At 38.5% G+C, this 21,323-nt stretch overlaps 5 protein-coding genes, 2 non-coding genes and 2 pseudogenes across 14 annotated transcripts; 4 read left to right on the forward strand and 5 right to left on the reverse strand.

The window, feature by feature from the left end:
• Nucleotides 1-99: 99 nt before the first annotated feature.
• Nucleotides 100-3,444, reverse strand: LOC147924883 (receptor-like protein 7 pseudogene; annotated as a pseudogene). Its single transcript, XR_015586512.1, has one exon. The product of XR_015586512.1 is annotated as a receptor-like protein 7 pseudogene (transcript).
• A 659-nt stretch (nt 3,445-4,103) lies between these two features.
• LOC147924884 (putative LRR receptor-like serine/threonine-protein kinase At1g53430 pseudogene) lies at nt 4,104-5,092 on the forward strand (annotated as a pseudogene). Its single transcript, XR_015587518.1, has 2 exons — nt 4,104-4,405; nt 4,480-5,092. The product of XR_015587518.1 is annotated as a putative LRR receptor-like serine/threonine-protein kinase At1g53430 pseudogene (transcript).
• LOC147924885 (uncharacterized) lies at nt 4,396-7,687 on the reverse strand. 4 transcript variants are annotated; one of them, XR_015586513.1, is made up of 9 exons: nt 6,966-7,687; nt 6,422-6,661; nt 6,190-6,279; nt 5,914-6,063; nt 5,700-5,824; nt 5,484-5,613; nt 5,258-5,389; nt 5,074-5,122; nt 4,396-4,917 (listed from the first exon to the last, which is right to left on the reverse strand). XR_015586513.1 is itself a non-coding variant. In XM_087494596.1 (8 exons), exons 1-7 carry the CDS (start codon nt 7,407-7,409, stop codon nt 5,264-5,266), a joined length of 1,305 nt encoding a protein of 434 aa, XP_087350722.1. In that variant the 5' UTR covers nt 7,410-7,687; the 3' UTR covers nt 4,396-4,917; nt 5,258-5,263. The 4 variants fall into 4 exon arrangements, 3 of the variants coding, with proteins under 3 accessions (XP_087350722.1, XP_087350721.1, XP_087350720.1); XM_087494596.1 differs by lacking the exon at nt 5,074-5,122; XM_087494595.1 differs by lacking the exon at nt 5,074-5,122 and having other exon boundaries at nt 4,396-5,011.
• Nucleotides 7,688-7,740: 53 nt separating this feature from the next.
• Nucleotides 7,741-7,840, forward strand: LOC147924886 (U6 spliceosomal RNA). The gene has a single exon (XR_015587885.1). It is a non-coding gene; the product is annotated as a U6 spliceosomal RNA (small nuclear RNA).
• Nucleotides 7,841-7,885: 45 nt separating this feature from the next.
• Nucleotides 7,886-10,246, reverse strand: LOC104758695 (uncharacterized). The gene is made up of 3 exons (XM_010481607.3): nt 9,232-10,246; nt 8,345-8,462; nt 7,886-8,249 (listed from the first exon to the last, which is right to left on the reverse strand). The coding sequence occupies exons 1-3, from the start codon at nt 9,840-9,842 to the stop codon at nt 8,019-8,021; spliced, it is 960 nt and encodes a 319-aa protein (XP_010479909.1). The 5' UTR covers nt 9,843-10,246; the 3' UTR covers nt 7,886-8,018.
• Nucleotides 10,106-10,205, reverse strand: LOC147924887 (U6 spliceosomal RNA). Its single transcript, XR_015587907.1, has one exon. It is a non-coding gene; the product is annotated as a U6 spliceosomal RNA (small nuclear RNA).
• Nucleotides 10,247-11,125: 879 nt separating the features above from the next.
• LOC147924888 (mechanosensitive ion channel protein 4-like) lies at nt 11,126-14,902 on the forward strand. The gene is made up of 5 exons (XM_087494962.1): nt 11,126-13,389; nt 13,484-13,607; nt 13,695-13,988; nt 14,081-14,283; nt 14,371-14,902. The coding sequence occupies exons 1-5, from the start codon at nt 11,660-11,662 to the stop codon at nt 14,672-14,674; spliced, it is 2,655 nt and encodes an 884-aa protein (XP_087351088.1). The 5' UTR covers nt 11,126-11,659; the 3' UTR covers nt 14,675-14,902.
• A 275-nt stretch (nt 14,903-15,177) lies between these two features.
• Nucleotides 15,178-17,992, forward strand: LOC104758698 (E3 ubiquitin-protein ligase CCNB1IP1 homolog). Of its 3 annotated transcripts, none has more exons than XM_010481610.3 (10): nt 15,178-15,294; nt 15,393-15,477; nt 16,060-16,167; nt 16,260-16,332; nt 16,424-16,469; nt 16,576-16,606; nt 16,821-17,076; nt 17,175-17,344; nt 17,443-17,707; nt 17,791-17,992. In XM_010481610.3, exons 3-10 carry the CDS (start codon nt 16,098-16,100, stop codon nt 17,795-17,797), a joined length of 918 nt encoding a protein of 305 aa, XP_010479912.2. In that variant the 5' UTR covers nt 15,178-15,294; nt 15,393-15,477; nt 16,060-16,097; the 3' UTR covers nt 17,798-17,992. The 3 variants fall into 3 exon arrangements, with proteins under 3 accessions (XP_010479912.2, XP_010479915.2, XP_010479914.2); XM_010481613.3 differs by having other exon boundaries at nt 17,473-17,707; XM_010481612.3 differs by lacking the exon at nt 17,791-17,992 and having other exon boundaries at nt 17,443-17,711.
• On the reverse strand, nt 17,931-20,900 carry LOC147924889 (trifunctional UDP-glucose 4,6-dehydratase/UDP-4-keto-6-deoxy-D-glucose 3,5-epimerase/UDP-4-keto-L-rhamnose-reductase RHM2-like). The gene is made up of 3 exons (XM_087494963.1): nt 20,504-20,900; nt 18,660-20,233; nt 17,931-18,583 (listed from the first exon to the last, which is right to left on the reverse strand). The coding sequence occupies exons 2-3, from the start codon at nt 20,220-20,222 to the stop codon at nt 18,140-18,142; spliced, it is 2,007 nt and encodes a 668-aa protein (XP_087351089.1). The 5' UTR covers nt 20,223-20,233; nt 20,504-20,900; the 3' UTR covers nt 17,931-18,139.
• Between the last annotated feature and the right edge of the window lie 423 nt (nt 20,901-21,323).

Here is a 21,323-nt window from a genome sequence, read left to right on the forward strand (position 1 = left end):
AATCGTATTGTTGTCTTTTAGATATGGGTGCTTACGGTAGTAAATAACCAAAGTCAAATTATCTAACGAAATTGTAATATTTCTATTATTTTTACCAACTTTTATTTTTGCCAGTCTTAATTTTGGTTTAATAATAGTTCAAAACATATTATACAAAACTTGATTCAGCACACGCTTAAAAACTTGATATACAACAAAATTTTAATGAACATAGCAACAATGCGATAAGGAAGAGAGAATGATCGATGAGTGACTCTTAACGAGTTCTGATGCTTTGTTGCTTGTTTCGGCCAAATCTCTTCATGAAGCACTCATGCTTGTATGAAACTGCTATGTATCCCATCGCCAGCCCAAATACAACTCCAGGTGCAAAACCTAAACCTGCTGCGTTCCAACTGAATGATTCTTCTTCTTCTTCTTCTTTTGTCGCCACCAGTTCGGGTTGTGGTGGTGTTGGAGTTTGGATATCTCTGCAAACATCCTTAAGGGAAGGACCATTAAGTCCGGGTTTCCTTCATAGGAGGAGCAATTTTGTCGTAGAAACTGTGTGGCTTGTGGTATGGAACCTACAAGCTGGTTATGTGAAACGTTTATCCACGCGAGAGAAGAGAGTGCCCCAAGCTATGAAGGAATCTCACCAGAAATCTTGTTTTGGGATAGGTCTAGTGACTCCAGATTCGTCAAGTTTGCCATAGTAGATGGGATGTGGCCCGTGAAAGCATTGCTTGACAAGTTGAGATTACGAAGCTCCTTCAGCAGACCAATGGAATTAGGAATAGCTCCATGGAGTTGATTTCTTGAAAAATCGATGGCCGTGTAGATTGCAAGGACACGTTCCATCTCCATTGACACTCCTTTACTCATCAACACAAGTGAAAAGTAGTCGCCTCGTGAAGAACTCTGAATGTACTCTGGTTCTATATTATCATCTCTCTTGGAAGACATCGCAGTCCAGTTCAAAAAGTAATCAGATGGCAATGTACCAACGAAGTCATTATGTGATACATCAATGATTTTCAACTGAGGAAATCCAAACCAAACACCATCAACACTATGTAATGTGCCATTAAACTTGTTAGAGCGAATGACGAGAACTTGAAGATTCTGTAAAGAATTCAAGTGGAAGGGAAACATGTCGTTGATTGTGTTGCTTTCCACGTTCAGAACTTCCAAGGCAGAGCAACCAACAAGAGAAGCGGGAATTTTGCCCTCTAATCGGTTTTGGCTGACGTCAAGTGTTATTAAGCTCTTGGCGTTGTGAAATATTTCGGGAAGAATGCCGCTGAGTTTGTTGTTACGGAGATCCAGATCTGAAAGAGAACTCATCACCAGAGTCTCTAAACACCTAGGAATTGAGCCATTGAGGTTGTAGTCTGATAGATCTAAGATCTGCAGAGAGCTTAGTCCACATACTGATCGAGGGATCTCCCCAGTGAAGTTATTCTTAGAACCAAAAAAATATCAGAGATGCTTCGAGGATGGGATGAAGAGAGGTCCTTGGAAAGCATTTGAGCTTAGATCAACAGTACTGATTTGACTCTCAGGAGAAACTTTTGAGGATCCATTAAAACCGCTGAGAGAGTTGTTAGAGAGATTCACCTCGAACAACTTTGGCAGTCTCCACAACCAGTCTGGTACTTGACCTTTGATTTTGTTGTTGGAAAGATTTAGTATTTGTAGATTTTTTTCCGTTTCTTATGAATTCAGGGAACTCAGTGATGTTGCAGCCTCGCAAATACAAACGTGCCAATTTTGATGGAAAATCCGAATCATTAGTGATATTTGCTGTTGAGAGAGAGATGCCTGAGAGAAATAATGTCTCTAGCTTCTTGAGAGGCGAGAAGACATTTAAGTCAACTCCTAGACCGATTCTGTCGTAATTTCTATTGTCAATATAAAATTCTCGTAAATTAGGCAAGAAGAGAGAGATATTCCCAATCCCAGTAAAGTCCCTGAATTTGTTATAACTCAAATAGATTTGGGTCATTGAGGGAATCTTGAGTAGGGATGAAAGAATGTCTCCCGTAAAAGAATTATCATAAGCAAGAAAAGACTCTAATTTGGAGATGGAGAATTGGCTGATGTTTGGTGGAAGGGAACCTGTGAACTGATTTGAAGAGAGAGAGAGTCTACGTAGTTGGGTCAAATTGAGTATCGAAATTGGCAAATTTCCATTGAGCTTGTTATCGCTAACATCAAAACAGTCAATTGTTTTAGATTGCCAATCGAAGATGGGATTTCACCAACAAAATTATTCCCAGAAAGATCGAGAATAGAGAGATGAGAAAGGTTCCCAAGTGAAAACGGAATCTTCCCCGAGAACTGAGAGGAGTAAAGGGTCAAAGAAGTCAAATGTTTGAGGCTGCTGATGGAGTCGGGTATGGGACCTGAAAAGGCTGTGCTTTTAGTGGACAGCGCTACTAAAGAGTTATTTTCACGAAACATGGGAAGATTGCCTCTTAGATTTGGATTATTGTTTAATCTAATGGACTGTAAGCTCGGTATCAGAAGAACACTACTTGGAAATTCTCCAAACAGGTTGCAACTTTCAAGATGTAGTGACCTTAGAGATTGCATGTTCGAAAACCCATGGGGGATTTCTGAAGAAATGTTTACATCGCTCAAATCCAGTTCTCTAAGATTCCTCAAATTTTGAGCAAGTAGATGAAGAAAGGATCCATCAATGGATAAAAATAAATAATCATAAGAAGAAAGATCGAGAGACACCAACTTGGTTAGCTGAAGAAGGTTGATTGGAATTTGGCCTGATAGTGAAGACTGGGAGAGATTAAGTCTTTTTAGCTCCATGAGTTTGTCAAATTCAGCTGGGATTGGTGAACCGGTGAAGTTGTTGTAAGAAAGGTTCAAATCTCGGAGATGACGCAGTCTGAAAAGACTGCTCTTGGATTTAAGTGGGCCATGGAGGTTGCTGGAACTAAGGTCTAGCCCGATCACTTTGCCCGACTTAGCAGCACAGGTGATACCATCCCAAGAACAGCAATCACTTTTATTCACCCATGATTCTGTCTTCGGATAAGAAAACACATCTGAATCAGGTATCTGAATCAAAAACTCAGTCTTAAACTCAAAAAGAGCATCCCTTTGGTCAGAATGACACAAGCGTTGTGTAGAAGAAACAAACGTGTTTAGAAAACTTGAAACGAGAAAAAGGAAACATATAGAACGAAGAAGGAAGCTCATTTTCTGATTAGACAAGAAAGCTTTCATATTTGTGGAAATGAAAAAAGTAATATGAAGTAGTGATATGGTAAATTAGTGTTGCAGGTCACTTACATATATATAAAAAAAAACAAACACATGAAGCTCCATTGACTTGATGATTTGAAGTCTTTTTGAAGAAAAAACTTCCCTACTAAAAATCTTATGAGTCCTTGCAAATCCAATAGACTTGACTTGAAAGACCATAAACTCGTTCTTGGCCCCTAAAAACGTGTTTAATGAAATTAGAAATTTGGATTTTAGTGAGGACAATAGAAAAATCAAAGTGCTGTGTAGCCTAAGTCAACTCTTCTGTGAAAAATGTTTTCATAGTGTCCTCTATGAAATGAAAGCATTTTTCACACCTGAAACATACGTCAGTATCAACTTTCCAAAATTTGCATTTCCTTAATTTCGAGCCACAAAACTAATATTATTTTCAATATTATTTAATAAATAAAGACAAAGAACAAAACTTGTAGACTTGGCTAATTTGGTTGAAGAGTTTTGTTCTCAAAACTGTGCTACTTGCATTAGTAAAAAAGCGATGCCCATTGTCTAATATCACCAAACCCATACGTCACGTTTTATCTCTCATCACTGCCTCTTCATCTCAAAAATTTCTGTTTAATCATGTCGTTTCTTACATGTTTCTCATGGCAATTGCTATTAAAGTTGACAATCAAATTTTTTGATACAAAATCTTCTCTTTTTGTTTAAAGTTGAACTATTGTCTAAATCAACTGGTTCAGAATTGATGATTTGTTTCTGTAATCGTGTAACCTAAAAGTGTCAGATTAATTTCAAAGCTTCATTATAAACACAGATGTGTGCAGGTTGCTGCCGATTACATTTGACATCTAAGCGCCAATAAGTATGTATAACTATATGTACACAAGCATGTACATTTACAGGCACAAAGACAAACACAAGCATGTACATTTACAGGCACAGAGAAACAAAAACTTCACTTGGATTGGTCAACAAGGAACAAGATATGCTTAGGGATTGCGAAAGGATTGTATTATCTACACGAGGAATCAAGGCTGAAGATTGTTCATAGAGACATAAAAGCCACGAATGTGTTTCTTGATCTGTCTCTAAATGCTAAGATCTCTGATTTTGGTCTAGCCAAGCTCGACGAGGAAGAGAATACACATATCAGCACAAGGATTGCAGGAACAATGTGAGTCTTTATTACTTAACTTTTCTGAAATTCATCGGTTAACACTTACAAGAATGTATATTTCATTGATGCAGAGGTTACATGGCTCCAGAGTATGCAATGAGAGGTTACTTAACAGACAAAGCAGATGTTTACAGCTTTGGTTTTGTCTGTTTAGAGATTGTCAGTGGAAAGAGCAATACAAATTACAGACCAAGAGAAGAGTTTATTTACCTTCTTGATTGGGCATATGTCTTGCAAGAACAAGGGAGTCTTCTAGAGCTTGTGGATCCAGATCTCGGTACAAGCTTTTCGAAGAAAGAAGCAATGAGAATGTTGAACATAGCTTTACTCTGTACCAACCCATCTCCGACACTGAGACCACCAATGTCATCTGTTGTAAAAATGCTGGAAGGAAAAATCAAAGTCCAACCACCACTGGTGAAACGTGAAGCTGATCCAAGTGATTCAGCTGCAATGAGGTTCAAGGCCTTTGAGCTTTTGTCACAAGACAGCGAGTCACAAGTCTCAACCTATACAAGAAACAGTGAACAACACATTAGCTCCTCTTCTATGGAGGGTCCTTGGGTTGACTCTTCCTTCTCTGAGCCTAGCAAAGATGTTAGCCTACAGCAGCAAGAAGAAGGAAGGTCATCATCTTCGTCGAGGGGACTGTTAGATGATCTTACCGATGTGAAGATTGAGTAATGAATTGTATTTTTTTTCTTGCTTGATTTACTGTACAAAATAAGATTTCTTTTCAGGTTTTGTTATTACGCTGTGAAATTTCTCTGTGGGATTGATGAGTGTGATTTACTATATACAATTTAGTCTTTTTGACGAGACTACACAAACCAAAAACTTAGCCCTTACATATTTTTAGAACTCGAAAGCATTGTTAATCTGAATGGAGAAAAATGGTCGGGCAACGTTTGGAAGAGGAGTATCAGCTCTAACAACTATTCCGGTTCGTCCAATGTTCCCATTCCACTTTGACCGACCAAACTGAGGTTTTAGAGGAAAAACCAAAATGAGAGCAATGAACAACCAAACTAGGTTTGGTTTAAAGAAAAAGAAAGAAAGAGAAATATAAGCTTACGGAAACAGATGCAAATGTTGAAGGATGAGCTGTGAATGCGCAGCCACATATCATATTGATATTATCGTTCAACGAGTGAATAACTTCGGTTCTCACCCCGGGATTGCTTCCACCAAATGTTGAGCACATGCTGTTTCCGTGTTTATGAGTTCAAAGACATATGAGACGGTTTTAGTTTACCTAAGTTGGAAAAGAGAAAGGCCGGTTTTAGTTTACCTAAGTTGAATTGCAGGTTTCAACATGAGACCAGACCTACGCCAAGCCAAGGCTTGAGAAACACCCAATGCAAATGATTTGTCAGGCCAATTTACCATTGGTGTGATTCGTGTTCCCTTTTTACTCTGAATCATCAAAGTCAAAAAAACAGATTTTTAAGCTCTTGAATAAAGGAATTGTGAGTGACTATAACTTGATCAAATTATTAACCAACCTTGCAGGAGAAACTAAATCTCATATCTCCTGGATATTGACCTTGCGCTTGAAGAAGACCACCGCATAAAGGAACAAAGACACTTGTCGTCAGTCCCTCACCAGATACATATGTTAACTGTCCATTTGGGAATTGCAAGTCTATAAATGACTGTTCCATGAGCCGGGAAGAAAAAGACAAAGCTTCGAGAATTAGTTCCACTATGCAAGAATATGAAAAGACAAACAAACACACATACACACACGCATAGAAAGATTTTAAAGTAAAGACACTTACGCAATCTAAAGGATTGAGGCAGAGCATGGACATCATAAGCCATCTTCGATGCTTTGACCACAAAGCTGGACACAGTGAATGCTTACCTTTCTGAAAAGAGATTTACCATATGAGTATGACCCGAGTTTTGAAACAGTAAGCAAAAGTTTGAGATAAGAAGACTAACCACAAGTAACACAATCATACTTCCATTGAGACTAAAAATATAATAAGGTTGAAGCATTAAGCATACCTTTCTATCATATCCGTACCAGAGCAAGTGTTGCTTTGATAAATGAACAGGTAACAGAAGAGTTGAATCGCGCAGAAATAACAAAGGTCCGAGCTGAAGTAGAAAGAGAGACGAGCTATCATCTCTCGCAGCGGAATTTGAAGTAGAAGCTTCTACTCTCCAAAGATCTCCCCTGGCTGCTAATGAATGTTCCATACCACTTGTTCTACTTTCATAACTTGACGATAGCTCAACTATTCCCTACAAGGAGCAGAAACTGTTATCTGTAAACAAATTTCACCTTTGACAAAAAACTAACTCCACTGAACTTTATTCACAATGTCAATATATACATACCAACCGAAGCCATAGCTTAACTAAATGCTATTTTTCACAATATCTCAATAAGAAAGCATCTAAATTCTTGAACTTTGCATATGTTCATACTCAAATCTCTAAGAAATCGAATCTAGATATATCTACAGTTATATACAAAGTTATGGCCACTTTGATCAGTAAGAAACAAAAATTAAAAAACTTGAAATTGCAGAAGTACAACGAGTACCTTTGGTCTCTTATGTAATCCAATAGTACTTAAATCAAAGTCTGTAACTTTCTCCTCCAACACAGTAACAGAAGAAGCAGTATCAGTCTTAGAAAGCCCTGAGTTCTCTTTTGTGTCTACATACGCCCCATGGCTCCTCGTAATAGTCTCCCTCTCAGTAGAAACAGTCCCATCGTGCCAAAACGGTATAGGCAACCTTCTGAAAAATTGATGAACCATGACATTTAATCCAGCGCCAAAATCAACACCAGCTTGACCAATCTTGTTCCCAATATCAACAATCGCCGAAACGCCATTGATAGGTTGGTCGATGAATAGCTTCGATGGAAACGAAGGTGGGTTGATATGAATCAAACCGTTAAAGCCCTGAGCAAGTCTATCAGCTAGGTCATGTCCATGTCTTTGAACCTCTTCCCAAGCTTCCAAAGATCTTTCCACAGACATTGTTTCTTCTTCAGTATTCAAATCCACATGCGAGACAAACTCGGAGTCACCGAGAATTTATCAAAGGTTTAAACTTTACAACTCCACCTTACCGCCACGTTTGATAGCAATGCCTGTGGCTGTTGATGATAGGCTTGTTTTTTCAGACGACTCTTTGTCTCTTCTGAAGTCAGAAGACCCATCCCTTTCATACTTATCCAAAAAGTTTCTGACTCAACCAGAAGGTTCACTAACATTATAGTGGATTTTGTTAATAATACTCATATCGTAATCCCATATCGCTGATCTTACAAGTTAATCAAGTGTTTTATATATCATTAGAGTCGATAATGTGATTGTCACCTTCACTAAAATTGGAACAATACAGAGAAGATTAGCATGGCCCCTGTGCAAGGATGACACGCTTTATTCGAGAGTTGGTCCAAATTTTTTTTTGAAATTTTTTATCCAGAAGGTTCACTATCACTACAGTGGAGTTTGTTTCTGTGAAAACGTAACTTGATATTATCGGATCTGTACCCTTAACTGTTGCAAGTAAAGGTGGGTGTGAAGGACTCTTCTTCATAATAGTCTCTACTACAAACAAATCTTTGATAAGGTTATTATAACTCATGCGAGAGGAGTACAGATAGTTCGGCTTAGGTTCTGAATCTCTGTCAGCAATCTTGCGACTGAGTCTTGTACCTCTTGAGGAACTTGAAGCTTTGGATGAGTCAAGTCTAATGGATATAGTGTGATGACTTTCATCACAACAGACAAGTGCAAGTGTTTTGTTTTGCCATCCCATACACTCTGATTTGGAAACTTGCACTTCTCTTTTAACACGCATTTATTGCAGACCTATTATGCAAAGAAAAAAGACTTGGTTAGATGCAGTTGGGGAGTTACAAAATGTGATAAAGACAGTGTAGTGAAAGTGTATACATAAAGCTTACATTATTCTCATGGATATCAAAAAAGTTGCGCAATGTTTTAGCAGCGAATACTGCCCTTTTTTCCACACTCGGACAACCAAAGAGCACAATCTTCTTCAGGTCACTACCTGATAACCACCTGCATGTTAAATCTGAGGTTATGGAAAGCAGTAGAAACAATAAGATGATAGAATCAACTTCAAATTACCTAGCTAGGTAAGGGAAAGAATAAAATGCTGCAGGGATTAAGGCAATCAAGACCATACATTTGAGCCATCTACGAATGTATTTATCACTTCTTACATCATAATTTCTCTATCAATGGGACAACTAGCCTATGATCGAAACACAAGACATCAATTCATCACAAAGGTTCCTCATTAGTCCTTCCAATAGAGCTAGCACAAATGAACAGCGTACTGAGACCCATGAAGATGAACATGTCAGCAAACATTTCTCTAAACGAAACATAATCTTTATCCATCAATTATCCAAACAACAATTTAACTAAAGTCAAATAAAATGCTGCAGGGTAAGGCAATCAAGACCATACACAAGATTCTAAAACTCAACAGTCGACAAATAATATCTCAATCAATTCTTTCATCAGAATATCTCAATCAATGCTACAACTAGCCTGTGATTCAATGACAAGAACTCAGTCCATCAGAAAAGATTCCTCATTTCCTAAAAAAACTAGCAATTGAACCCCTCATTTTCCAACCCCAACCTATACTCCCCAAGAAATGTGTCATATACTACAATGCAAACTCTAAAAGGTGTCGCAAACGAACTGGATACTAACATGAACATTTTCTCAAAACGAAGCCTAAGATGTAGTTGTAACAATCCAACAGAACAAAACACAATATATGATCAATCAATACACAAGTAAAAAAGATTCTTACTTTGCTATTTCCTGGTAATCTTTTCCAAATCTCTCCGCAGCAAACTTAACAAAAGTTCTAGAATACTCTTCATCAAGATTCCCCATATTCAACTTTTCTCCAGTGATAAAATTAGCCTTGTTCAAATACCCTTCTTTATGCAGAAGCCTCACAAACGACACCATCTCTATAGGAAGCTCCTTATAAACCCTAATCACATCCTCTTGTTCCTGACTACGTTTCTTCTTTACCTCTTTCTTCTCTTCTTCATCTCCCTTAAACAACTTGTAAAGATTATCATGCCTCTTCTCAGTCTCCTCAGATGTCACAACCTTCTTCTCCTTCTGTTTCTTCTGTCTCACAGGTTCCGTTTTCTTCAGTTCTATGAGTTTCCTCTCCAATTCCAAAAGCTTCCTCTTCAATTCGTTGCCTTCTTCTTCTTCTTCGATTTCGCTAGTTTCTGATTTGGGTCTCAATCCAACAGCCTCTTCGAAAAAAACAGAGAGTGGCTTCTTATGAGCTTCCGAAGTTAAGGTTCTGGAGACAATCAAAGGCGAGACGCATTGTGGTTTCTTCAAGAGAGTATTAAACAAAGTTTGGTTTTTGAGAATTGATTTTAGCACAACAGCCATGGCAAACTTGAGAAATCAACCAAAATAGGAAATTTAGTAGATTTTACTGGATAATAGTAGTAATCAATAAGCCAGCCATTGAAGCTCCTGAGATCTTTCTTCTCTGGAGAGTGACGCGAAAGGGTTTTAGAGAGAGGAAACGATTCTCTGAACCGGTATGATAGTATTAGATTACATATAACCAAACCGGTTCCCGGTTAATGTAGATTTGCACCGGAAATCTGAAGAAGAACTTGCTTTTGAGAAAAATTAGAAAAAAAAAAAAAAATTTGGACCATTTCTCGAATAAAGCGTGTCATCTTTGCACAGGGACCATGCTAATCTTCTCTGTATCGTTCCAATTTTAGTGAAGGTGACAATCACATGGTCGTCTCTAAAGATATACTCCCTCCGTTTCAAAATATAAAATATTTTGAAACGGAGAGAGTATAAAACATTCTGTTAACTTGTAAAATTAGCGATATGGGACATACAACAGAAGTACAGAACAAGATTTGAATTTGGGCTATTTTAATAAATTCAGTGAGCGCAATGGGATTTTTTTTAACTCAGGCCCGTTTGGATATGAGAAGATCGAGAATTTTTCCGGTTTAAACATAGACCGAAGTTAAATTTTACAAAATATCTAAGCTTGCTTGTTGGGCGAAAAACAATAAATGATTTGGTTTTTTTACACTTTTTCCAAAAAAAGAAAAAAAAAATCTAGGAAAATCTTGATAAGAATCTTGGATCATTTCACATGCATCAACCAGCTTTTTAATTGTCACATACTCACATGTATCAAACTGTTTTCTTCTGATCATGCATTTATATTGTTCTTTCTTCTTGTATCTGGCCAGTAATAATTTTCTAGTTATATTATTAGACAAATTATAAGATATGTAAAAACAAATTCTTAGGTGGCCAATCTTATTGAAACATGTGTGTCTGTTCACGTTAGCTAAATAAGCTGCATTTTTTGTGTCCAGATCGACCTGCCGTTTTTATCAACAAAGGTGTCATTTTCGTGTCGTTTTCTACATTGTTTTGAATTAGGTCTCTCCCTTTTGTTTATACGCCTCACAAAACCAAAAAAATATACAAAATTAAAAACTATGAAGCAGACCAAACCTTAGCCAACCACGTGGCTGACTCATATACCATTAATGTAATTCATTTATCACCTCTGCGCCGTGAGATCTCACCACGTAAGCTAGTTTCACCAAATTCCGATAGGTTTATTTATTTACTTCTAATGGTTATTACAAAACAATTTTTATTACTTGTTCAACTGCTTCGTTTTTGGACACTGAACATGGCCCCCATTTTTTTTTTCTTTCAACAATTTAAAAATTCTAGATTAGCTTCCAAGTTCCAACACCGTTTTGTGTTACTTTTGACTTTTAATTGTCTACTTTTTTATTTATTTTCCCGCAATTTGCTAGTGAGCGCAAGACACGAGTCTCTGTATCGGTCTGAGTAGGTACGTAACGCAGTCGTGAACTGTTTTTTAATGGCTCGGAAGCGGAAAAAAGAAAAATGATAATAAATATCACCTGGTCCATTACTCCATGTTCGTCTTATTCCCATACCAATACCAAATAAAATAGTAATCTTTTTCTTATCTAGGCTGAAACATTGTCTTTTAGCCTCAGGCAAGATCATCACAATCTCACATGCTTCAACATTATCAATTAAAACAAAACCTAATCAAAAACATTTAAATATCCTTCATTACATTGTAGAAATCAAGAATCAACTTTTCTTTTTCCTCTTTCTATCTCTTTAAAACTTTTTAATACTACAAGACCAGAGAAAGTTTTGGTTCTTTTTCAAACATGGCCGTTGATTCGACTGATCAACGGCGAGAGTTTGTTGTAAAGATCGACGGTGAAGACAATGGTGATCCCGAAAAGTTTTGGAGAGAGTCAAGCATTAACTTCTGGCATGATGATGATAAGAAGAACAGTACTAAACCACAACCGGGAGGTCAAGAAGACGACGGAAGCTTTGATTTCAGGCGGCGGAGTAGTGACAAACCTCCTCCAGAGGAGCCAGATCCACCGTCGAAGCTCATCAATCAATTCCTCAACAAGCAAAAAGCTTCCGGCGATGAAATCTCTCTCGACATGGAAGCTAACATGCCTGAGCTTCAGAGCAACACGATTTCTCCCGCACGTGTACCGACTGTTTCCGGTTCTGCGTCACCGGTAACGGCGACGGCGAATAACGGAACCGTTGATGCGATTAGACGGAGGCAGAACAGGGTCACGCTTTCTCCGTCTGTTAAAGATAGTGATAGTAGCGACGAAGATGAAAACAGATTAGATGAATCAGAGGTTGTCAAGTGTAGCTCGAACAGATCGACGATGAGGACCAAGACTTTGATGAAGACGAAGACGAGATCTAGATTGATGGATCCTTCGACTCCGACGTACCCGGAGATGGTTTCTGGTCGGACTCCAAAGTCCGCGAATTTAAAACCCGGTTTTAGTGGGAGAAACACTAAACCGGGAACTCCTAACCAGGGAGGAGCCATGGATTTGGAAGAAGAGGACGATCCGTTTTCGGAGGAGGATCTACCGGAAGGTTTTAGGAAGGAGAAGATTTGTGTTTGGGTTATCATCGAGTGGATTTTTCTGATTCTGATCATTGCTGCTTTGGTTTGTAGCCTAGTGATGCCTTACTTGCGCGGCAAGACACTTTGGGACCTAGCTCTATGGAAATGGGACGTGATGATTCTTGTGTTGATATGTGGGAGATTGGTTTCGAGTTGGTTTGTGAAGCTATTCGTCTACTTCGTCGAAAGCAATTTCCTTTGGAGAAAAAAAGTTTTGTATTTCGTTTACGGGATTCGAAAGCCGGTACAGAACTGTCTCTGGCTAGGGCTTGTGTTGATCGCGTGGCATTTCTTGTTCGACAAGAAAGTCGAAAGAGAGATGCGAAGCACAGTGCTCAAGTATGTGACTAAAGTGTTAATCTGTTTACTCGTTGGTGTTATTTTCTGGCTCATAAAGACTTTACTCGTTAAAGTTCTTGCTTCCTCTTTCCATATGAGTACTTACTTCGATCGGATTCAAGAATCCTTGTTTACTCAATATGTGATTGAGACTCTCTCGGGACCTCCTCGAGTTGAGCTTCATATAGAAGAGGAGAAAGTAGCAAACGATGTAAAGACCTTGGAGATAGTTGGACGAAAGCTATCTCCTCTAGGTCCAAAGACGGTTTCTTCTTCACCACATGTGACCATTGGAAGCGGAAGGATGCAGAAGAGTCCGAGCAGAGTGGGGAAAAGTCCGGTGCTATCGCGGTCTGGTTCTAAGAAAGAAGGAGAGGACGAAGGGATAAGGATCGATCATTTACAGAGGATGAACACTAAAAACGTATCGGCTTGGAAAATGAAGAGACTGATGAATGTTATAAGAAAAGGAACTCTTTCTACTTTGGATGAACAGATACAAGACACAACGACTCACGAAGATGATAAAGCCACACAGATCAGAAGCGAGTTCGAAGCAAAACTTGCAGCGAGGAAGATCTTTCAGAACGTTGCTGAGCCTGGATCCAGGTATATATATACATTGTGACCTTGTGAACAACTTTGATTTGATGTTTGTTAAGATCAAGATTAATAACAGTGGATTTTTTTTTTCCGGTCTTAGGTACATATATATAGAAGACTTTATGCGTTTTCTGTCTGAAGATGAGTCTGAAAGAGCAATGAGTCTCTTTGAAGGAGCTTCTGAAAGTCACAAAATCAGCAAATCTTGTCTGAAGAATTGGGTGGTAAGTGTTGGTTTTAACTTCAAATATATCAAAAGCTTTCTTACGTATGAAAATGATGCTAAAGTCAATTCTTATATGTTTCTTTAGGTTAATGCCTTTAGAGAACGAAGAGCACTAGCTTTAACTTTAAACGATACAAAAACAGCAGTGAACAGGCTTCATCGAATCATCGATGTTTTAGTCGGCATTGTGATTTTAATCATCTGGCTTCTCATTCTTGGAATCGCTACAACCAAGTTCTTGCTTGTCATTAGCTCTCAGCTTCTTCTTGTAGTCTTTGTGTTTGGAAACTCATGTAAAACCATCTTTGAAGCTGTCATCTTCGTCTTCGTTATGCATCCATTTGATGTCGGTGACAGGTGTGAAATAGACGGTGTCCAGGTATGTTCCATAAAACTCTGTTTCTGCATTTAGGCAACTCAAAATACTTCAAAGAAAGAGCTAATCCTCTGTTTTTTTTTTTGTATGTATAGTTGATTGTGGAAGAGATGAACATTTTGACTACTGTCTTTCTTCGATTTGATAATCAGAAGGTTGTATACCCAAACAGTCTTCTCGGCACAAAACCTATCGCTAACTATTACCGCAGTCCCGATATGCAAGATGCCATTGAGTTCTTTGTCCATATAGCAACTCCACCTGAAAAGACAACAGCCCTAAAACAGAGGATACTCAGGTTAGAAGCTAAAACCCTAAACCCTTAATCATAAACTTTGATAAAACGTTTCCTGATATAAATATTTTCGTGTTTGTGTTAATGCAGCTATGTGGATAACAAGAAGGATCATTGGTATCCATCGCCGATGATTGTGTTCAGAGATATGATTGGATTGAACACTATAAAGATCGCAATGTGGCCAACACATAAGATGAATCATCAAGATATGGGAGAGAGATATGTGAGGAGGGGTCAGTTACTTGAAGAGATTGGTAGATTATGTAGAGAATTGGATATCGAATACCGGTTATATCCTATTAACATTAACGTCAAAAGTCTTCCTGCTGCTACTCCCATCACTTCTGATCGCATGCCTCCGAGCTGGAATCAACAACAACGCGGTGTTTGAAGATTTGGAAAAATTTTGAGTTTTGGTGTTTGTATTTTGTATTGAGTGTCAAGAAAGATTCTTTCTTCCTTCTTGCTTCTCTTTCCCTTTTTATTGTTTTTAAGGACTTGAGGATTCTTCATTTACAATGTGAAAGAGGAGATTTTTTGTTGTTGTTGTTGTTGTGTATATCTGTGTTTTGAGTAGTGTTATAGTCACCATGAAATAAAAGCTTACGGCATTTGAATTTTTGATTCTGTATTATGCTGTTTTGTCTCGTCTGATAAGATCAATGAAAATTAGTGGAAGAGTCTGAACTTAAGGCTAGTAAACGTGAAAGCGGCGTCGTTTGGCCATATGCATAAGCTTTTAGAGAGCGACGTCGTTTGGTCGATACATGATAAAACATAACCTTGAACAGAGTGACGTCGTTTCATATATAGTCCTTAAAAGTTTTAAAGTTTCAATACTACAGCGTCGTTTTGTCATAAGTCATAACATAACCTTTAGCAAAACGCGACGTCGTTTGGGATTATCTGAACACTGAAGTCATCATTTTCTAGTTTCTACTACTGCGCATTAGTTCTGGAAATTTGAAATCTTCGTTTCTCGCGCCGCCATTGAAATCGAGAGAGTGAGAGGTTACGATCCTTGTGTTTTCTCTCGTATTTTCATCTTTCGTCTTCTTCGATTCTCTAGTTTTGAGATCCTTGACTTGTTTTTTGATGATCTTCTTCAGATTACGTCAGATCGGTGAGCTTAATCGCCGTCAATTTATTGTTCCTGTGCGACGCGTTCTCTTTATCGCTCTATCAAAATCGAAGGTTAGCTTCTTCAATTGCTTCTTAGATTTTCACATTGCTGCTACGATTTCGTTTGTAGACTTAAGATTTTTTTTCCAATTTCGAGGTTTGTGTCAATCTCAAATCGTTGAAATCAGAAAACCTATTTGTCTCCGATTTTGTAGAAAACTCCCATAGATTAGTCGGAATCTGTTACGTTGAGTTCATCTGTGTTGTCGAATCCCTGATTTCAGTTCTTATGCAAGTCAAAAAGTCTGCGAATCTTCAAAATCCGCCCCGTAATCTCTACTTCGCGATGATTTTTTTTGCTCATCTCTGGAATCTGTGCAGTTTATCCCCAATTTCTAGGGTTTCTGTTTTTGAAAATCGTTTATATGTCTTCCTGAACTCAAAATTATCACAGTGCTGACTATAAGTTTTGAAACTCGTTTTTATTGCTTTGTACCAATTCGTCACCAATTAGAATGAATGTAGCTTAGTCAAATTCTGTATATTGTAAATGGAAGTTTATTGGTGAATTCAAAGAATTTAGTTCTATGGATAATGGAAGTTTCAGTTAGAGCATGATTCTTCAGCTCGTTTGATATGAATTTTAATTTGCAGGTGCTTAGCAGCTTGAGATACTTAAATTAGAGGTTGACATGAGATGCAACGCGTGCTGGAGGGATTTGGAGGGCAGGGCCATTTCCACTACATGCGGTCATCTATTATGTATCCAATCTACACTTTTCTTTTGCGTACCTGTTTGTGTTATTTAGCAACACTTGTGAGTTTGAATAAGATGACCTTAACACTATGAAAAGGCACTGAAGATGCCAGCAAGATTCTCAGTAATGATGGGGCATGTCCCATTTGTGATCAAGTACTTTCCAAGAGGTAAATCTTCCCTAAGCTACTTGCCTAGTTTCAGTTTAACCTTGGTCGCCTTATATTCTACTTGACTGTTTGTCCTTATCTTTCATCTTAGTCTTATGAAACCTGTGGATATCAATCCAAATGAAGAATGGATAAATGTAAGTGTTTGAGTTGGAATATATGCAAGGTTACTATAACTTTTCTTCTTTTCCAGTTTCCAATATTCCCATCTCACATCTCCTCATTGTTTACCTGTGTTATCAGATGGCGATGGCTGGAATTTCTCCACAAATACGTATCCTTTTCATAAATGTAGTCCATTTCACTCTTATTAGAATTTGTCAGTTGCAATATTGTTTTTCAATTGAAAAAATGTCTCTCTGTATTTGAATACTAAACTCAATGCTATAACTTTATCCATCAACTGACTGTGCCTTTTGCGTTTGTATGAGTTGATAAAACAACAGTTTAAGGTTCAAGGACCTCCTGTTTTTCTTAACTGAATCTAGTGATGAAGAGTGCATACCGAAGTGTAATGTTTTACATCGCCCAAAGGGACTTAGAGATGCAGTACAAGATGAATAGAGTTGTCGCACAGTGTCGTCAGAAATGTGAAGGTATGCAAGCAAAGTTTAGCGAGAAAATGGAGCAGGTGCATACGGCATACCAGAAGATGGGTAAGAGGTGTCAGATGATGGAGCAAGAGGTAGAAAACTTGACCAAGGATAAGCAAGAGCTCCAAGAGAAGTTCTCTGAGAAATCAAGGTCAGTAACCTAAGATACGTATTTGTTATCCTGGTTCTGCTCCCTATATTAAACTCCACTGTAATAACAAGGTACCTTAATTGTGTTTTAATTACCAGACAGAAGAGGAAGCTTGATGAGATGTATGACCAGCTAAGAAGTGAGTATGAGTCAGTCAAACGTACAGCCATCCAACCAGCAAACAACTTCTACCCCCGACACCAAGAACCCGATTTTTTCTCAAACCCAGCAGTTAACATGATGGAGAACAGAGAGCCCATTCGCAAAGGTTAATTAACAACACTATATATGTGCTTGAACTTAGTGATCTTATGATTCTGAGTCTTGGTTATATATCTCCATATCAAGTTGACTTATTTCGTGCAGACCGGTCGTTTTTCTCTCCTGCAACACCAGGGCCTAAAGATGAGATATGGCCAGCAAGACAGAACAGTTCAAACTCAGGTCCGTTCGACATCTCCACTGACTCACCCGCGATTCCATCCGATCTTGGAAACAGAAGAGCAGGAGGAGGACATCCTGTATATGGTGGTGGTGGTGGCAATTCTAATCCCCAATCAACTCTACGAAACCTTATTCTCTCCCCTATTAAACGCTCTCAGCTCTCTCGTTCTCGCCCTCAACTGTTCACGTAAGCAAACTATAACCTTACCAAATTCACATCAGGTACATGGGTTTGTTCTAAAAACAACTTGTTGTTGCTTCTCTTCGCAGGCTATAGCTTAAGGATCAAGTTCAAGTGTTCTGAAACTGCCTTGGTGGATGCCCTAATAGCCACAACCAGTAAGTGACTACGTTTTTATAATAACCTGTCTGTCTTAATAAGTAAAAAATCTGAGAAAATAATTGTAGGATTTGAGAAAAAGAAACACTCTCGTCTATATAAATAATAATGGTAAATCATATTTTAGTAGAATCAGTATAGTGAAACTACCTACAAGGATCATAAGACGATGAGTAAAATAGAAAAAGATATTTCTGTTGGAAGAAAAGGCAAAAAGTAAAAAAAGAGACAGTTTAAAAGTAAGCACTTGTGGCGAAGAGTGTGATGTTCATTGAAGGCTCAGGTCCTCTTGTTTGGTTCAAAGACGTATTTGATCAGTGACTCTTTAATGGATAGCATCTCTGGGAACTCCTTGCTTAATTTTACTCCATCCATTTCATTGTTGCTTCGAGCAGCAACAATGACCTTTGCTTGTTCTTCCAATGTGAAGTTGGACCATTTAAAACCTGGCTCGATGTAATTCTTGTACATCTCCAGTATCTCATTGTGGCTCACCACCCCTGGGTTGGTGAAGTTCCATATCCCCCTTAGGTTTCTTTTCGCCATCTCGATTGAAATCGGGAGAAGCTCGTCCAGTACGGTCATGCTGTTAGGGATGTTCACCACTTTGTTGTAGCGCGAGATCTTCGTGATGAAGTTTCTTGGGTTGTTTAGGTCTGAGGAGATTGGCATCCGGACTCTCAAGGTACATACATTGTCATATTCTCTCAACAGCTCCTCAACCTGGTGGAAAAACAGAGCAATGATGAACAAAGACACTTGTGGCTATTGAGAATATTGATAAGGTGAACAATATTACCATGGCTTTGGTTTTCGAGTAGAAAGAACCAAAAAAGTTCGGCTTGTCTTCTTCCTTGAAACCTATACCAGAACCCTCAGGATGTGCAGCGTCATACTCAAATATGCAACCCGTGGCGAAGTTCATCATCAAGAGATCATTCTCTCTGCAAACATCAGCTAGAGTCAAAGTACCAGCGACATTTACACGAATGGTCTCTGGTTTGTGAGATTCACACCAGTCAACATTAGGTCTTCCAGTTAAACCAGCAGCATTAAACACATGAGTAGGTTTGATGCTACGAATATCCGCAATGAGAGAAGCTCTATCCTCCAAACGTCCTTTCCCATACTCATATGTAATCCCTTGCTTCTCACATAGTTTCCCTAGAAGACCACCAAGCCAACCAGTCTTACCATAAATCAAAAACTTCAAGAAAGCTTTGTCACCAGAACCACCACTCTTAGGTGTTACAACCCTAAATGTCTGGACCGTATTGCTTGACGCATCTTTCTTCTCACTAGAGCCATCGGAAAGTCTTCCACCGGGCATCATAAGCATTCTTGGATGAGGAAGCAAAGCTCCAGAAACGTCACCCCACCACTCAGGATTCTGAGTGTACCAGTCCATCGTCTTCTTCAATCCGTCTTCCCAAGCGGTTCGCTCTTGCCATCCCAGTTTCTTCAGCTTCTGGTCATCAAGGAAGTACCTTTGATCATTAAAGGGTCGGTTCTCCACAAACTGAATGCTTGACTCAGGGTCTTTCCCGAAAAGTTTGCAGATGTCTCTGGCCACATCGATCACTCGCCTTTCTCTCTTTGTCCCGATATTGTAGACGTGGCCGATTTCTCCTTTGTGAAGAACAACCTCAAACGCCTCAGCAACGTCTTCGCAGTATAAGTAACTCCTGACATTAGACCCATCTCCGTGGATCGGAAGCGGCTTCCCACTCATAGCCAACAACATGAACTTTGGAATCATTTTTTCAGGAAACTGGTTAGGGCCATAAACATTGTTCCCACGAGTTGTAATAACAGGCAATCCATATGATCTACCATAAGCCATCACAAGCATCTCAGCACCAGCCTTGGTGGCTGAGTATGGATTAGTCGGTAACAGCTGAGAAGCTTCATGGTTCCCTACAGCAGCATCCTCATCGGTTTCTCCATAGACTTCATCGGTACTCACATGGATGAACCTCCTGATCTGTCCTGTAACTTTACAGGCTTCCAAAAGAACATGAGTACCATAGATATTGTTCTTGGTAAACTCAAAGCTATTACCAAAAGAGTTATCAACATGGGTTTGAGCAGCAAAATGCATAATGGTATCGATGCTCTCAGTGATGAGAAGGTAGTTAACGAGATCATCACTAGCGATATCTCCTTTCACAAACTTGAAGTTTGGAGAAGAGAAGGAAGGATCGAGATTCTTCAGATCTGAACAGTAATCAAGCTTGTCCAAGACAACGATCTTGTAATCAGGATAGCTGCGGATTAACCTGTTGGCAACATGAGAAGCAATGAATCCAGCAGCTCCAGTGATGAGAATGTTCTTTGGCGTATACGTAGTAGTATCACCCATCTTTTGAAAATCTGCAGAACACGTCACAGCATCATCATATGGGAAAAAACTCAGAACGGATCATCATAATATTCAAATGTAAAAAAGGAAATCAGATCCAGATCCAAATTTAGCAAACAAAAACAGATCTTAGACTAACAAAAACGAACAACATTTCCGTATGGGATCATAAACAGACATGGCAAGCAGATCAATTATGGTCACTCACGTACAACATTTCACAAACTTAGCTTAAGAAAGCATTACAGAAACAGGAAAGAGAGAGATACAAATTCACGTACCAGACACAATTCAGGTTAGAAGCAGATAGACCCAAGAGAGAAAACTTTCACCAAGAGAATAATAGAGAGACAGAGATAGTAAAAGAAAAAAAGATCAAACGCAAGAAACAGTAGAGAGAGGAAGGAGAAAGAAGAAGAAGAAGAAGCAGAAGAGAGGGAATCTACGGTCTACGGTGCGTCTCTCAACACTGCGCCTCTTATATTGTGAGACAGTTACGGAGAACCGTAGGAGCGTATGTACGAGTTTACCCTTACTTGTCTTTAGATATTACGGATTTCACGTGAGACTAGCGTCCGACATTAATAAACTCATGTCTTTTTTTCTTTTTCCTTTTTTTTTGTTGTTTTGTTTTGTTTTACAACATAAATGTGATTCTTCTATTGGCTCTCCTACCAAAATAAGACATTCAAACAATTGATAATGGAATTAAAATTTGGACAAGTAAATATATTTTGATTTTTTTCCTGACCCAGAAAAATATAATTTGCATTATTTTGCAAATTATATTCCCTAACAGAAATTAACATATAAATTGTTTAAGTTTTTTTTATGTAAAAGGTTAATTTTGGTAATTAATTATAGCCCCTAGTTTGTTTTATGTTTGTGATGTAACGTACATATGTCAGTTCAAAAATTTAATTACTTGATTAAAAAGATAACTACATGTCAACCTGAGATTTAATATCAGTTCAACCAAACAAAGAAACCTGCGATTAAAAACATAACGGATCATTCAATGCCAGATGCTTAATGTCACCGTCACGTAACGAAATAATTTTATTTGCTTCCTTTTTAAGTTAATAAAAATTTAATAGAGCA

Source organism: Camelina sativa, chromosome 17, assembly GCF_030686135.1.
Source record: "Camelina sativa cultivar CO46 ecotype springtype chromosome 17, ASM3068613v1".
NCBI lineage: Eukaryota > Viridiplantae > Streptophyta > Magnoliopsida > Brassicales > Brassicaceae > Camelina > Camelina sativa.

Excerpts from the sequence above, each read along its gene's own strand:
- LOC147924885 (XM_087494596.1), bottom strand. The coding sequence starts at position 7,409 with ATGTCTGTGGAAAGATCTTTGGAAGCTTGGGAAGAGGTTCAAAGACAT. Across the intron at positions 6,280-6,421 it reads GGTACGGATATGATAGAAAG|AAAGGTAAGCATTCACTGTG; the intron begins GTATGCTTAATG and ends ATCTCTTTTCAG. Across the intron at positions 5,390-5,483 it reads CAACATTTGCATCTGTTTCC|TTTGGTCGGTCAAAGTGGAA; the intron begins GTAAGCTTATAT and ends CTAAAACCTCAG.
- LOC104758695 (XM_010481607.3), bottom strand. The coding sequence starts at position 9,842 with ATGGCTGTTGTGCTAAAATCAATTCTCAAAAACCAAACTTTGTTTAAT. Across the intron at positions 8,463-9,231 it reads GATTACCAGGAAATAGCAAA|GTGGTTATCAGGTAGTGACC; the intron begins GTAAGAATCTTT and ends TTTAACATGCAG. Across the intron at positions 8,250-8,344 it reads TTGATATCCATGAGAATAAT|GTCTGCAATAAATGCGTGTT; the intron begins GTAAGCTTTATG and ends TTTGCATAATAG.
- LOC147924888 (XM_087494962.1), top strand. The coding sequence starts at position 11,660 with ATGGCCGTTGATTCGACTGATCAACGGCGAGAGTTTGTTGTAAAGATC. Across the intron at positions 13,989-14,080 it reads GTGAAATAGACGGTGTCCAG|TTGATTGTGGAAGAGATGAA; the intron begins GTATGTTCCATA and ends TTGTATGTATAG. Across the intron at positions 14,284-14,370 it reads CTAAAACAGAGGATACTCAG|CTATGTGGATAACAAGAAGG; the intron begins GTTAGAAGCTAA and ends GTGTTAATGCAG.
- LOC104758698 (XM_010481610.3), top strand. The coding sequence starts at position 16,098 with ATGAGATGCAACGCGTGCTGGAGGGATTTGGAGGGCAGGGCCATTTCC. Across the intron at positions 16,168-16,259 it reads TACATGCGGTCATCTATTAT|GCACTGAAGATGCCAGCAAG; the intron begins GTATCCAATCTA and ends CACTATGAAAAG. Across the intron at positions 17,345-17,442 it reads CAGAGAGCCCATTCGCAAAG|ACCGGTCGTTTTTCTCTCCT; the intron begins GTTAATTAACAA and ends TATTTCGTGCAG.
- LOC147924889 (XM_087494963.1), bottom strand. The coding sequence starts at position 20,222 with ATGGGTGATACTACTACGTATACGCCAAAGAACATTCTCATCACTGGA. Across the intron at positions 18,584-18,659 it reads ACTCGAAAACCAAAGCCATG|GTTGAGGAGCTGTTGAGAGA; the intron begins GTAATATTGTTC and ends TTTTTCCACCAG.